Source organism: Aspergillus novofumigatus (assembly GCF_002847465.1).
Source record: "Aspergillus novofumigatus IBT 16806 chromosome Unknown P174scaffold_1, whole genome shotgun sequence".
NCBI classification, from domain to species: domain Eukaryota; kingdom Fungi; phylum Ascomycota; class Eurotiomycetes; order Eurotiales; family Aspergillaceae; genus Aspergillus; species Aspergillus novofumigatus.
In genome coordinates this window covers 2,624,527-2,636,919 of record NW_020194274.1, presented here as the reverse complement: position 1 = coordinate 2,636,919, position 12,393 = coordinate 2,624,527, and the positions used below count along the sequence as shown (strand labels likewise).

At 51.8% G+C, this 12,393-nt stretch overlaps 7 protein-coding genes across 7 annotated transcripts; 3 read left to right on the top strand and 4 right to left on the bottom strand.

The window, feature by feature from the left end:
* Positions 1-3: 3 nt before the first annotated feature.
* Positions 4-978, bottom strand: P174DRAFT_437214 (mitochondrial 37S ribosomal protein bS21m). The gene is made up of 2 exons (XM_024826228.1): positions 700-978; positions 4-655 (listed from the first exon to the last, which is right to left on the bottom strand). Exons 1-2 carry the CDS (start codon positions 869-871, stop codon positions 225-227), a joined length of 603 nt encoding a protein of 200 aa, XP_024687388.1. The 5' UTR covers positions 872-978; the 3' UTR covers positions 4-224.
* Positions 979-1,206: 228 nt separating this feature from the next.
* On the top strand, positions 1,207-2,039 carry P174DRAFT_500395 (phosphatase YCH1). Its single transcript, XM_024830968.1, has 2 exons — positions 1,207-1,319; positions 1,383-2,039. Exons 1-2 carry the CDS (start codon positions 1,238-1,240, stop codon positions 1,691-1,693), a joined length of 393 nt encoding a protein of 130 aa, XP_024687387.1. The 5' UTR covers positions 1,207-1,237; the 3' UTR covers positions 1,694-2,039.
* P174DRAFT_437212 (class I SAM-dependent methyltransferase) lies at positions 1,980-3,871 on the bottom strand. Its single transcript, XM_024826227.1, has 6 exons — positions 3,578-3,871; positions 3,235-3,504; positions 2,969-3,170; positions 2,815-2,907; positions 2,151-2,771; positions 1,980-2,127 (listed from the first exon to the last, which is right to left on the bottom strand). Exons 1-6 carry the CDS (start codon positions 3,725-3,727, stop codon positions 2,024-2,026), a joined length of 1,440 nt encoding a protein of 479 aa, XP_024687386.1. The 5' UTR covers positions 3,728-3,871; the 3' UTR covers positions 1,980-2,023.
* Positions 3,872-3,924: 53 nt separating this feature from the next.
* On the bottom strand, positions 3,925-5,540 carry P174DRAFT_437211 (RNA recognition motif domain-containing protein). The gene is made up of 4 exons (XM_024826226.1): positions 5,310-5,540; positions 5,097-5,239; positions 4,629-5,024; positions 3,925-4,573 (listed from the first exon to the last, which is right to left on the bottom strand). The coding sequence occupies exons 1-4, from the start codon at positions 5,356-5,358 to the stop codon at positions 4,193-4,195; spliced, it is 969 nt and encodes a 322-aa protein (XP_024687385.1). The 5' UTR covers positions 5,359-5,540; the 3' UTR covers positions 3,925-4,192.
* A 588-nt stretch (positions 5,541-6,128) lies between these two features.
* P174DRAFT_467876 (uncharacterized protein) lies at positions 6,129-8,536 on the top strand (the record flags this gene model as incomplete). The annotated part of the gene is made up of 4 exons (XM_024830556.1): positions 6,129-6,211; positions 6,267-6,841; positions 6,880-7,607; positions 7,655-8,536. The coding sequence occupies 4 exons, from the start codon at positions 6,129-6,131 to the stop codon at positions 8,159-8,161; spliced, it is 1,893 nt and encodes a 630-aa protein (XP_024687384.1). The 3' UTR covers positions 8,162-8,536.
* On the bottom strand, positions 8,507-10,137 carry P174DRAFT_508972 (kinase-like protein; the record flags this gene model as incomplete). Its single annotated transcript, XM_024831509.1, has 3 exons — positions 8,507-8,926; positions 9,014-9,428; positions 9,566-10,137. 3 exons carry the CDS (start codon positions 10,135-10,137, stop codon positions 8,507-8,509), a joined length of 1,407 nt encoding a protein of 468 aa, XP_024687383.1.
* Positions 10,138-10,502: 365 nt separating this feature from the next.
* P174DRAFT_416504 (copper chaperone CCS1) lies at positions 10,503-11,461 on the top strand (the record flags this gene model as incomplete). The annotated part of the gene is made up of 4 exons (XM_024824510.1): positions 10,503-10,520; positions 10,596-10,668; positions 10,736-10,870; positions 10,944-11,461. The coding sequence occupies 4 exons, from the start codon at positions 10,503-10,505 to the stop codon at positions 11,459-11,461; spliced, it is 744 nt and encodes a 247-aa protein (XP_024687382.1).
* Between the last annotated feature and the right edge of the window lie 932 nt (positions 11,462-12,393).

Here is a 12,393-nt window from a genome sequence, read left to right as displayed (position 1 = left end):
ATCTAATTCTGACGAAAAATGAACTTCTTGAATACCAATCAACCGGACCCATGTTTTCTGGACAGATACCAAATAGAAAAAACAGCTAGAAGATAGTTATACATGACAGGAAAGACTTTCTCTGCTCGCAGAGTCCACTTAATCTCCCTCATCCCAGTCCCTGAATCCGATGCATACCGTCTCTCTATGTACACCAGCCCACCAAGTCCACCACTTAATGCATCTTACCATCCCTGTGCCCTCATACGCTGGATCTTGTTCACCGTCTCTTTAAACGAGAACTTGAACAGCTTCCGCCACCGCTCCATCCTCAAGTTCTTCCGCATCTGGCCCCTCCGCACATGGAACTTCTGCGCATGCCACTGCGCCCGCACCTTGTTCGTCGCGATATTCCCCTGCAGCACACGCAGCGCCGTCGTCAAATCCACCCCCTTCTCCGGCTCCACGTGCACCTGGCGACCGAGCGTAGGCCCCAATTTCAGCTCTACCCGGCGGAGCGGCTGTTTGTAGCTGTCTGTCTCGGGGGCCATGCTGACCGCGCGAGAGAGCGAAAGGGGGTCGGAGGACTGGCTCCCTTCTGTGGCATTGCGGTTGGTGTTGTTGAGGTTGAGTTGGTTGAGGATCCGGTCGAAGTCGGCGGAGTTTGAGTTGGATGCTGTGCTGCTGCTGGGTTGGACCTTGGATTGTTGCTGGGTCGACCTGGGGTCGTAGAGGTTGGTTGGTCCTGCCTAGCAGGAGGAGTTTGTAAGAGGGGATTGGATGTTGAGAAGTATCGGAGGGCGTTCTGTCCGCGGAAGATGATGGGTTGCGTGGTGTATAGCGAGGATGTCGGCCTCAGGCGGAGGCATCGAGCCACGGATCGTGCCTCCATCTTTGCAGTAGCGAGGAATTGGTGATATTTATGAAGAGAGAGTGAGTAGAACCGCTAATGTCAAAAGGAAAATATGGTTGGTTCGTGAAGATAGAGACCAGTGCCCGGCGTCGTTATATCTCGCTGGAAATCTCGCGGACATTCTCAAGACGGAAATCTGCACTCACGTGACTTGGCCATGTCTATAGATGCTCCGCAGCCGAAACGACTCTAACATCCGAGAACATCAATTGACAAGCCAGAGTTGAATTTCTCTAGAAGACCTTCAGACGGCACGGCAGCTCACAGCATCAGCAGTACAACCTGCAGTCTTCCAACTGCCATAAACGAGCCATGTCCTCAATCACAATAGCAACCCTTCCCCGCATGACTCGGGATGTTCTCTCCGAGCTTCTTCTCTCCACCAGTTCTCCCAACAAGCTTGCCATCATCGACGTAAGAGACCAGGGTACGACGCGAAACTACCTACACGTCTTTCCGCTGTTTTCCAATTGATTTTTCTTCTTTGCAGACCACATCGGCGGGCATATCTATTCCTCCACCTGGGTTCCAAGCTCATCACTCGACTATCGCATGCCGGAACTGGTCCGAACGCTCAAAGACAAAGAAAAGGTTGTATTCCACTGCGCTCTGAGCCAACAGCGCGGCCCATCTGCCGCCCTCCGCTACGCGCGCGAGCGAGAGGCGGCATTGGGTCCTGAAGAGAGCAAGAAGCAGCAGGTTTATGTCCTCGAGGGCGGGTTTGTCCAGTGGCAGGAGAAATATGGTAAAGACACCCGGCTGACAGAGGCGTACGTCGAGGATATATGGAGGGAGTATTGAAACACGTTCGGACCGTCTCGTAACAGTGACCCCATGCGACGTGCAGCGCTTTCCATCGACTTTACAAGCCTCGCGAGGAGGACTCGGGTCCGGTTTACAACGGCCGGGTGCCGGTGAGCTTCAGTTCAGTGCCACGCCATGTTGGACTGGTGCGTCGGGATATGGCGGGTTCTAACGCTGCAAACAAGATGGCGCAATGATTATAGAGCCTTCTAACGCAACCACTTGTCTATACACGCTAAGAGCTTGTGGATACCTCTTCTATATATACATCTATCGTACAGCTGTCTTAATAAGTACGCAGAAAGAATCGCAGGTATTACTACAATATTACATCTGAACAGTCCCGCCGAATCCAACAGGTCTCCTTCTCCCACCATTCTCCGGAATGATGGCCATGAACTTGTAGAGCTTTCCCATGCCGCCCCGCCCCGCTCGATCAACCTCTTCCACCCACTTTCGAGAGTCTTGCGCTTCTCTTCATCCTTGACTCCATTGAGCAGCTGCTGCATCCGCTCCGCAATGCCCATGACCTGCAGGAAATCTCCCTGCTCTATCGGTCCGTGAACCTCAACACCCTCACTAGCTTCAATTGCCGCCTCCGCAAGAGCCATGAAATCAACATCAACACTCACGTCGACCTGGCCCGGCGACGAAAGCGCCGGCACATTCCGATGATGCTGGATCCCGCGGAGCGAATTAATAGGGATGGTCGACATCGTTCCGTAATCCATGATCAGCGCTGCTCCAGATGGTACCTTCTTCGGCAGCGCGGCGGGTGCATTCCGCGAGCCCACAGTTCGAGGCGGTTGCGACGAACCGCCAATGCGACGAGCAAAGTCGGATGCATATATGCGGCTTTCTGGACTGACTTCAATCGTAGAACCTGGTGTAGACTTGAGCTTCCGGTAGCGCTCTGAGATCTCCGGGATCACGAGAGAAGACGGAGTCGATGCCTTGGCTAGTGTCAGCTTGAATTCGGGCTCGCCTTCGATATTCTCTTCGACTGCTTTGGGATTCAATGTAACCATGATCTCGCGCCACTGGGGGTATTGGCGGGTTTCATGGGTTGGTGCAGCTTCGCAGGGCCGGTAGGAGTCATAATCTCGTTCTGCTCGGACTGATTCTCAGGCGCTGGGGGATGGACTCGAAAGCGTGGATTGGAAGTGCATCGAAGAATTCGTGGGCAAATATGAATGGCGTTTTGTCTTCCTCTGCATAAATGTCTCAGTTAACTGGCCCTACAACAGTCTGGAAGCTCAATGCTGGTCTCACCATGAGGCAGTAATCGAATGTCCTCTACCCAGATCACCGGGACATTGAAATACTTGCTGGTGCTCTTGTGACCAATGTCCGTCTCCTCCATAGCCTCGTCACCGCAAAGTCGCTGTTTCTGGACCTCTCTTAACGTCGGGCTAGCTTCAACCAGATAGATAGCTTCGACACTCGACGCAAAGCTCTTGAAGTTCCTGAACGTCTAGCCGAAAGCTCTATTAGCATGAGACATTCCAAATCCTACTGCCGAGGCTGGAATAACTCACGCGTAACATGTCGTCCATTAGTGTGCCCTTCCCCGGTCCAACCTCTATGAGTTGTACACCACTGCGTTTCCGCCCTTGGGCCATCCATTCTGTAATAGTCCATATACCCACCAACTCCCCGAAGACTTGTGAGATTTCAGGCGAGGTTACGAAATCGCCCTTCTTTCCGAAGACTTCGCCGCCGCCCTCAGGCCGAGTTGTGTAATAGCCTCCCTCTGGAGAAGTGAGAACTTGGCGCATGAAGGCCGCGATGGGGATCGGCCCTGTGACCTAAGACAAGTACTTTGTCAGTTACGATGCAAGAATTCGCGGCAAGGCTGAACGCCAGAGAATGTCCAGATACCTTGATCGCATTCGCTAGTGTTTTCGCGAGTGGTGTAGACCACTGCCTTTGATCAAATGTCGAGGAGCATCGGTGCGACCCTATCCGTAGGTTTCGACACTGATATGTTCGAACATGTCGGGTCAAAGCACGCTTCGTCGCACTATTCATCTTTTGGGTGCGGCCTTCTCAAGCACGTACAGTTGGGGCGGCCTTTCAATCTGATAAGGTTAATGATCCGTACGCATCGGGGGAGGTTCGATGATGATCAGATATGTTTAAGAAGGACGTGGCTTGCGAGATAGACTGCTCCAGGTAGGCTATGTAGCTATTCCCACACCCTCCGATGTTCATACCTCCAATTTCTCCGCAATAAAGTTTCGGAACACGTGATGTTATCTTATCAATTGTCCATTAATTTACAGTGATTAACCTCCACTATTGCGTCTTATCGTCAGATTGAACAATTAGATCGCTCACAGAGCGTGCACCCGAAAGACCTGATTTCTGGAATAAAAGTCCCTGCTGTACTCAGCACTGGGCTGGTGCGGAAAGAGGAGATGATTTCCCATCGAAGTAAAAAGTAAGAGATCCGGTGATAGCATGACCCGGCCATTTCGAGCACAATGCGCCAGTTCACCGGTGCCGTCCACCCCTATGACTGGAGTTCTGCGTGGGTGCATCGACCATCATTTGATCGCTGTAAAGTCCAGTCTCTTGCGTATTCTGGTTTGTTTGCCTGCCAGCTCGTCCGTACGCTCGGTTGCCTCTCGCATTGCGCCTGTTGTAACGGCCATTGCCCCGAGAATCGTCTTGAGAAAGCACTTGGGCATTTCCTTCTGCGAAACCGTGTCTTCCATCCTGCACGGCAGGTTCGGCTTTCCGGTTTAGACGGCGCTCGCGATCCGCTTGCTCTCGTAGATTGCTGAATGAGGACTGAGGGCTCTGTACGTGCTGAGAAGGTGTCGGTTCGGCCGTGGAGTGCTTGAACCGCATGGACAAAATTCTGCCGTCAGCCTTTGTGTTTGTCAGCCAGTGAAAAGGAATATCAACGTTCAGTTGGGAGTATCACCCTTTGGTTGTGGAAGTTGGCAATGGCTTTTTCTGCGGCCCATTTGTCGGCGAACGTGATCTCGGCCGTGACAGTAGGATGCTGCGAGGTGATCCAACAGCTCAATATCTGTCCCGATAACGGTTCAATAGCGGATTGGATGTCTGCTGCTGTAGTGCCTGGAGCGAAATTGCTCCCGATCACGACGAAAGATCCTGACCCTGCTCCTCGAATAGTTATACCAACCGGATTGTCGCGCACCGTTGATTGTCCACTCGCTGGATTGAGCGCTGAAAGAAGGCGCTCCTCGTCTGGGCGACGTTTGCTGGCGCGTTTTGGTTGCGAGTGCGCTGCTCGTACCGGCGCTGGCTGTGTGCGATGATTCTTCGTAGTTTTCGATGTAGCTGATGCGTAAGGCTAAAAGTACAGTACTCCAATGTGAGCCCTTGGTCATGCGCTAAATAGTATGAAGCGCGGATCCCACAATACCTTTACGACACCAATTCGACTGGCGAGACTCCCTGGCTTCGCTTTCTGAGCCTTGATTCCAGCTCCCGCGCCCGCGGCGACAGTCTTTTTGTTTTTACCAAGGATTTTGCTTGCGAGTTCTTCATTCTTTCTCTTTTTGCGGTCTGAATGCTCAGGATGCAATCAGAAAGGCACAATTCCGATGAGGATTCTGAGACATATTGGAGGCCTTACCCGCTTGGATGATGGCATCGAAGGACACAGCTCCTTGGCTGGCGGCCATGACGAGAACGGCGCGCTTGGAAGAGGACGTAACAAACGGACAAGGTGACGCGAAAAGAGATATGTCAAGAGAGAAGATCAATCCTTTTGAGTACCGATGCAGGCTAATCTTAATTAGAGGCTGTTGTAGATAGATAAAAAGGATGAGAAAAATGGCCCATGATTAAGGTGTGAGATATTTTCTGAGCTTATTGCTTCTGGGTGCAGCTAGCCGGCGCAGAGCAACACCAAAGTACTCCGTAGTCCGTACTAAGGATCCTGTACATCAGCTTCAACGGCATCAATGATCCAACTAAATCTTTGTGATATTAACAGATGATTGGCAAATCCTGCCACAAATAGATCCTAGACATTTAGCTGAGTCCTATAGACATATAACAGTTTGTATCAGTACTTTTTGCGGCTAAATGTGAATCGAACCTCATAACTTCCTCTTCCAGCAGGCGCAATGTATTCTTTTAATTGCAGTGAATATGGAAGCTGCAGCCCCCAGTTTCTTCTGTCTAACATAGGTAGCCAAAACCTCTAACTATCTGATACCCTGCATTCGCCACTGCAGCTATAGGTTCTGGTTGGTGATTTCTTGTGTTTATCCCATCCTATCACTCAATAATTGGTGCATTTACCGGATTTCATTTCAGATATTGTGTATCCTTCTCAATCAACCTACTCCTCTGACGTATGGAGAACTCACACGAGTCTTCTTTCTTGTCTAGCACGCAAGGACCACACTGAGCTGAGGAACCGCTGCTAGTATCGATATCCAAGAAGATGACTTCGGAGGACCTGAGCATCGCCAAACAGACATTGTCTTCGTCACTAGCTCTTCGCTCACCCTTGAGGAGCAGAAATAGGTACGTCTCAATTTCACAACGGCGAGAGAAGCCCATATTGACAGGGTGATCCTAGGATCGAGAGACCAGCCACTCCACCTACATCTTGTGAGGAATTAACCCATTATCCCGTCTTCAACCCACGAGACCCTCGACACAACCCTGCAGCATCTGCATCTTTGTGGCTGCAAAGTGATTACTACCGATCCCAAGCATCTAGAACACAGAATTCAGTTAGCTGGATGCAGGATTTGCCGAGAAGGTCACTCCGCAAAGCGCGATCAGGTCTGCTGGCCCTTCGTTCTGGAATGCAAAGACGACCACTTCCAGGCGGCCACGCTCGGAGAAGTGATATACCTAGTATTTGGTCCTCGAGAGACTCTACAGAGGGCTCATCTGATCGTTTCCCGTCGTCAGTGTCGGACGCGAGCACAGAAGACGATCACGAGTTCGGCACCGGTCTCTATCGAACAGCTCGAAACCATTCCTCCTCAAGCGAAGCTCTGAAAGATCACAGCCATAACACTGTACCTCCCACATCGCTGTTGCCTTGTACCGTCCGTGAGGGCTTAGAGGGCACTGGGTTGAGGAACTCCCTAGCCGCACAGGAGAAGAGAGGCGTCAATGGTACATCAGAAGCAGGGGTGGATGGTGCGTCGAAGACAGCAACGACGGTGGGGTCCCTCGAGAGCACGTCACCGTGCCTGAGCACCACGGCCACATCCCGGATGGATCAAGTACACTCGCCCAAACCTCGACTCATGCCACTTCCAATTCGCCATCTGCCAGCCTCATTGAGGTTAGCAGAATAGAAGCTACGACGGAACACACAGCATCATCAGAAACATCGAAGGCAGCATCCCAGAAGAGCCCCATAAATTCGCAGCCGAGTGAGGACTGTATGAAAGATTTATGCTCGCAGGCCCATGATTCAACGCGTGTTTCATCCAATTCGCAAGTTATCAACCCTGAGAAGCCGACTGCGGCTCTGAGTCCTGAAGAGTTGGTAAATCCAAATGGGCCAGAACTCAACGAATCAACTCGAGGCCACGAGATCGCTCAACCACCCATCGCTTCTGGTTCAACTGACTCAATGGCTTGTGTATATGTCTCGAGCCGTTCCCCGTCTAGGTCATCCTCTGTCAGCTCTCGTGAATCAACGTTTCGGCAGATACCAGCCGTCCAATTGATGATGGGAACGCTTGAATTGTTTTCGTCGTCGAGAGAATGCAGCAGCGGTGGTCAGACGTTATGTTGCAGCGATGTTGCAGAAAACGATCTCATGTCTCGGGCAATTCACCATGCTCCAGCCGACCATACCGAGGATAGAATTGTACCAGTCGAGACAGGGCCTCAGCAGTCTAGAGCCTCGAATGCAGGAGAGACGCAGGTAACTCATGCTGGTGCATCCTTCACGGTTAGTATCATTTTAATGTTACCCGCTCGTCATTGACGAAATCATAGGAACCATCAGAAGCGAGATCGAGTGCGCAGGAAGAGGAAACTGCCAGCTGCCTGCTGCCCGCTTTGGACGGCACTGATTCCCTTGGAATCCAGAACAGTTCTGACCCGCGTGCGGCTCAAAGACCACCCTCTCCAAGCCAGACTGAAGATGGCGCGTCGGATTCAGATTTCATCAGGTCATCAATTGAGATCGATGACGCACTCGCATCACTGATTTTCAGAGACGAGTTCTTCTTTGTCGATGGAAAATCGAGTGATATCGCCCCCGATCGTGGAGACAATCCTATAAAAACAGGACGCCGAATTGCGAGAGATGGTGGAATTTACAGTGGTCCGGGACTCGACCGTACCATGTCAGTCAGAACGCAGGAGATCCCAGAGATTGTCGGACCAGGTACGTACGCTTCGCGTCGGAGTAACCTGTCGAGTCTCGAACGAAACGCAAGCGATTCGACTGATGAGTGTATTGTTACTTACCCGATGTGGGAACGACGTCAATTCCCATAATGTTGGGGTTATACGTAAGTTACACGACTGCACGACGGAAGAAGGTGGAATCGGAGTGCGTTACTTGCGCCATTTCATTGTCTCTGTATTGTTAATGCGCCTTGTATACTTATGTCTCAAGCGCCTGCGGCAAGGATCGCTGGGTTGAATGGGCACCGATTGGAAATGACACTCATTTGTACAAATATTGCATGCAGAGCCTCTTTCTGATAGATGGCTACCGCTAAGATGTTTCTGTTCATATGAAATCAGAAAACAGACTCCTTCAGCTGTGTTCCCAAGACACGAATGCTGGTCTTGTCTTGATCAAATCTCTCGAAACCTAGCACTTGGTAGCATGAAAGGCTAACCCAGACGTAAGGTAAAGCCGGCGCCTGTTTCCCCGGTATCGCCACTGGATTGACCACCGAATACACTGGCAAAGTCCAAGGCGGGAGCTTCCTGACCGCGCTTCGGCGCCTCTGGAGTCTCACGACGCCTTCGCCTCTCCATCCCTGCCTTGGATGGGAAGGTTGGAAACATCTCCTTTGGCTTTGGTCGAGGGTCCTCCCGGAAATATTTATGTGAGAGACACTCCTGAGCAGTAGGGCGCGCACTTGGATTCAATGCCAGTAAAGAGGACAGAAGCCGCAGACCGGCATTGGTGAGAAAGGGGAACTTTGAGCGGGGAAGTAAGGGAGGGTTTTCAGTCGGCGCCGATGAGGATGTAGGTGGAAGGCGAAGCGATTTGGCATTAGGAAGGGAGCGGAAACCAGGCCACGTTTGCTGGGTAGGGGGCCCGTGAGAGCGAATATCTGGGTTTATCTGTCAGCGCGAACGGACCTAAAAGTCAACGGAAAGCAGATGCTTTACCTTTGATACTTGATCGACTTCATTTTTACCCTGTAGCAAGGGTTCTTTGGTGAGCAATTCGCCAAAGATGCACCCAATACTCCACATGTCGATTTCCGGGCCGTACTTTTCGGCGCCCAGCAGGAGCTCCGGGGAACGGTACCAGAGCGTTACGACCAGCTGGGTCAGCTTCGGCGGTGGATCGCCGTAGTACCGTGCCATGCCGAAGTCGGCAATTTTGATCTCGCCTCGGTTGTTCATCAGGAGGTTTGAGGTCTTCAGATCACGGTGCATGATCCAATGGGAGTGGAGGAACTCGAGGCCGGAAAGGATTTGAAGCATGAGGGTCTTGGTTTCCGAAGGGAGGAACGGTTCGCGCATGTCGTCGAGTAAGGTTTTCAGATCATGTTCGAGGAAATCCATGACGAGAAATACACTGTTGGCGGGATAGAGGTGCCCAGAGCCCCGAATTGGTTAATACTGGTGTATCTTGAACTTTTCAGGACGAAACAACACCAACGCTGGAAGGGGTATTGAAAGACTAGGGGTAGAGGGTAGGAAGGGCCAGCATACTCATCCATTTTAGTCCCCATGACGACCTCGCGGAGATATACAATATTCGTATGGCGAGCTTCCAACAGCGTCTGGATCTCCCGTAATCCCGTTACCGGGAACCCATCCGGCGAATTCTCCATCTTGAGCTTCTTCAGAGCCACCACCTCCCCGGTCGTGATATCCCTCGCCCTACTCACCCACCCATACGAACCCTCCTCGATGTGATTCAGCCGCTCAAAGTTATCCACAAGCCGACAGGGTCCCCATTCCGGACCCGGAAACCGCAGGAGTGTCGACCGGGTCTGCTCGGCTGGCGCCTTGGCTGCAGACCCCGACGCTGCGGAGACCTGGGGCTGCTCGTTCGACAGCCGGCGACGCTTCTTGGGCGGAGCTTCCGAGTCGCCATTGAGCGCGTCTGCTTGCTGTTGCAGCGAGGCTTGTGCGGTCTGGAGCCGTGCTTGCTCCTCCAGCTGGCGCTGTTTCTCTGCCTTGGCGCGTTTCTTCTCTTCCTTTTCGCGTTTTCGTTGTGCGAGGATGGCGTCTTCCTCGGGGTCTTCGGCGGCCCAGCGCGATTTCGACGGGGCGGACATGGCCCCTATGAGGGATTGGGAGGATCCAAAACCTGTATATTTGCTGATTAATTCGACTAATGCCGTTGATGAGGAGCGTTTGAATCAGCTTGGGGTTGGGAGATGAATTCGGGAAGGAGATGGTACAGCCCAGCTGGGATGGTGACGCTATCGGAATAACAAAACTTGGGGAATGTGATCGAAGGGCCGAATTCCATCGCCGAATTCAAAGCCCCCGCCTGGTCCCGCAATGATTATTAACTCGCGGAGGGGGACGGAGTATGTTCTTCTGCTTTAAATACAGCTTCTAAGATTATTGATTTCTTTCGTTCTTTCTTCTCTAATTGCGAGGATATATTCTCTGGAGCTTTTTACGCCATACCGAGATGATTGAACCGTTCCAGGTTTGTTTTGGTTTCTTGGCTGATATGGCTGCACAGTGCCATTGCGATCGATCACTGACTCAGATTTGATGACAGACCACCTTCGCGGTCCCCATGACCTGCGAAAGCTGTGTCAAAGATGTTTCCAACTCACTTTATAAAGTTGAAGGTTCGTGCTTATCGAGATAAGGCATTTAGCGGGAAACCGTGTACTAATTCATGCTCGTCCCACGCAGGCGTCAAGAAGGTCGAAGCGAATCTTAAAGATCAGCTCGTCTTTATCGAGGGCACAGCGCCGCCTAGCTCGATAGTCACTGCCATCCAATCTACTGGTCGGGATGCGATTCTACGCGGAAGCGGCACATCAAACGGTATGTTATACTTCCGTTGAGGGAAACAGACCTTGCGAGGGCGGTACTGATCTGGTGGTGTCATGCGCGACAGGTTCTGCCGTCTGCATATTAGAGACGCATTCGACGACTGTACCGAATAAGATCCGTGGGCTGGCACGCATGGTGCAGGTGTCCCCGGACATGACTCTGGTAGATCTGACAATCAACGGGCTGGCACAGGGAAAATACTGGGCGACTGTCCGGGAAGTGGGGGATATCTCGCGAGGCGCAGAATCTACGGGCGGCATCTGGGAGGCGTTGAAGGCTAAGGTGATGGGCTCCGAGGCGCCCAAGGAGCCGCGCGGCGTGTTTGGGAGTGTGGATGTGGACAAGAACGGCCGGGGGAATGTCTTCTTGGATCGACCGGTGGCCATTTGGGAGCTGATTGGGCGGAGTATGGTCGTATCCAAGAGCCAGGAAGGCCCATTTCAACGAGAGGACCCTGATACATTGGTCGGTGTGATCGCTCGCAGTGCGGGTGTCTGGGATAACGACAAGACTGTCTGCTCATGTTCGGGAAAGAATGTATGGCAAGAGCGCCAGGAACAGGTCTCTCAGGGAATGGTCTAGAGTTTTGGAGTCTAGAATGTCTCCAAACTTTGCATTGATTTATGATACCTATCGCGGAGATGATGTCCATTGAACAGAATGATTTGTTGCATGAGCACTGCAGCCACGCTCAAGAAAGAGTGGCAGCCCTAAAGAGAGCTTGGACCTGTAAGATTCTCAGTGAGACTTGAATTGCGAACCTCCACTGAGTGTACAGTGGGCACTTGGCACTGGCGCTGGTGCGGTGTCTCGCGGACTTTGAGTGCGAGCCAGTACACGAATTGATCATGACAAGAACAACAGACCATTGTCTCCAAACAGCTGACCATCGGATCAGATCCAAGATAACAACGCGGCATGTCAGAACACCTCCGCAGAAATGGCAGCAGAGGCCTAAATATAGACAGACGGAGTCGTTAGAGCAAGCGCCAGGAGATGGTCATTGGACACTGGCTTATTCTCCTGCATTGGTAGCATTGTTCATCCCTGTCTGACCGATGGCAGCGTCTTGTCCTTGCATCAATGATCGAGCTAGTGGCTGCCATGCTATCACTTACATGACTATCGTGAGTTCTAGCTCGACCAATAATTGAGGATACCCAGATACCCAAGCAGCTAGTACCAGCCCAAGGTCAGTGAGTGCATTACTCCGCCATTAGCGAGCTAATCATGTTGGTCACTAACCGAAGTTTTCCTAGCATGGCAATAAGGGCCGAAGCCATCTCTATTGCTCAGAATGAGTCTTGAAGAGATGTATCTTGCGAAACCACTCATGGCTGTCTGTACAAGCGCCGTGGCGGGGATGCGGGAGAGCCTAAAACCAGTAGATTTGCTGGAGGCGTGTTAGCATGAGAAGAGTTGGTGGAAGCATTTTTCTTATTAGCTGCGGGAAGATTTGAAGGATTCTGCCATCTCATTTCATGTCAGTAATGGATATCTACACCCCATTAACC

Bases quoted from the DNA above. Each gene is read 5' to 3' on its own strand.
- P174DRAFT_437214 (XM_024826228.1), bottom strand. From the start codon at position 871: ATGGAGGCACGATCCGTGGCTCGATGCCTCCGCCTGAGGCCGACATCC. The intron at 656-699 runs GTCGACCCAGCA...GCAGCAGCACAG, and splicing joins ACCAACCTCTACGACCCCAG to CATCCAACTCAAACTCCGCC.
- P174DRAFT_437212 (XM_024826227.1), bottom strand. From the start codon at position 3,727: ATGAATAGTGCGACGAAGCGTGCTTTGACCCGACATGTTCGAACATAT. The intron at 3,505-3,577 runs GTATCTGGACAT...TACTTGTCTTAG, and splicing joins CACTAGCGAATGCGATCAAG to GTCACAGGGCCGATCCCCAT. The intron at 2,772-2,814 runs GTCCGAGCAGAA...GGCCCTGCGAAG, and splicing joins CCCCCAGCGCCTGAGAATCA to CTGCACCAACCCATGAAACC.
- P174DRAFT_500395 (XM_024830968.1), top strand. From the start codon at position 1,238: ATGACTCGGGATGTTCTCTCCGAGCTTCTTCTCTCCACCAGTTCTCCC. The intron at 1,320-1,382 runs GTACGACGCGAA...TCTTCTTTGCAG, and splicing joins CATCGACGTAAGAGACCAGG to ACCACATCGGCGGGCATATC.
- P174DRAFT_437211 (XM_024826226.1), bottom strand. From the start codon at position 5,358: ATGGCCGCCAGCCAAGGAGCTGTGTCCTTCGATGCCATCATCCAAGCG. The intron at 5,025-5,096 runs GTATTGTGGGAT...CTGTACTTTTAG, and splicing joins GTCGAATTGGTGTCGTAAAG to CCTTACGCATCAGCTACATC. The intron at 4,574-4,628 runs GTGATACTCCCA...ACAAACACAAAG, and splicing joins CCAACTTCCACAACCAAAGG to GCTGACGGCAGAATTTTGTC.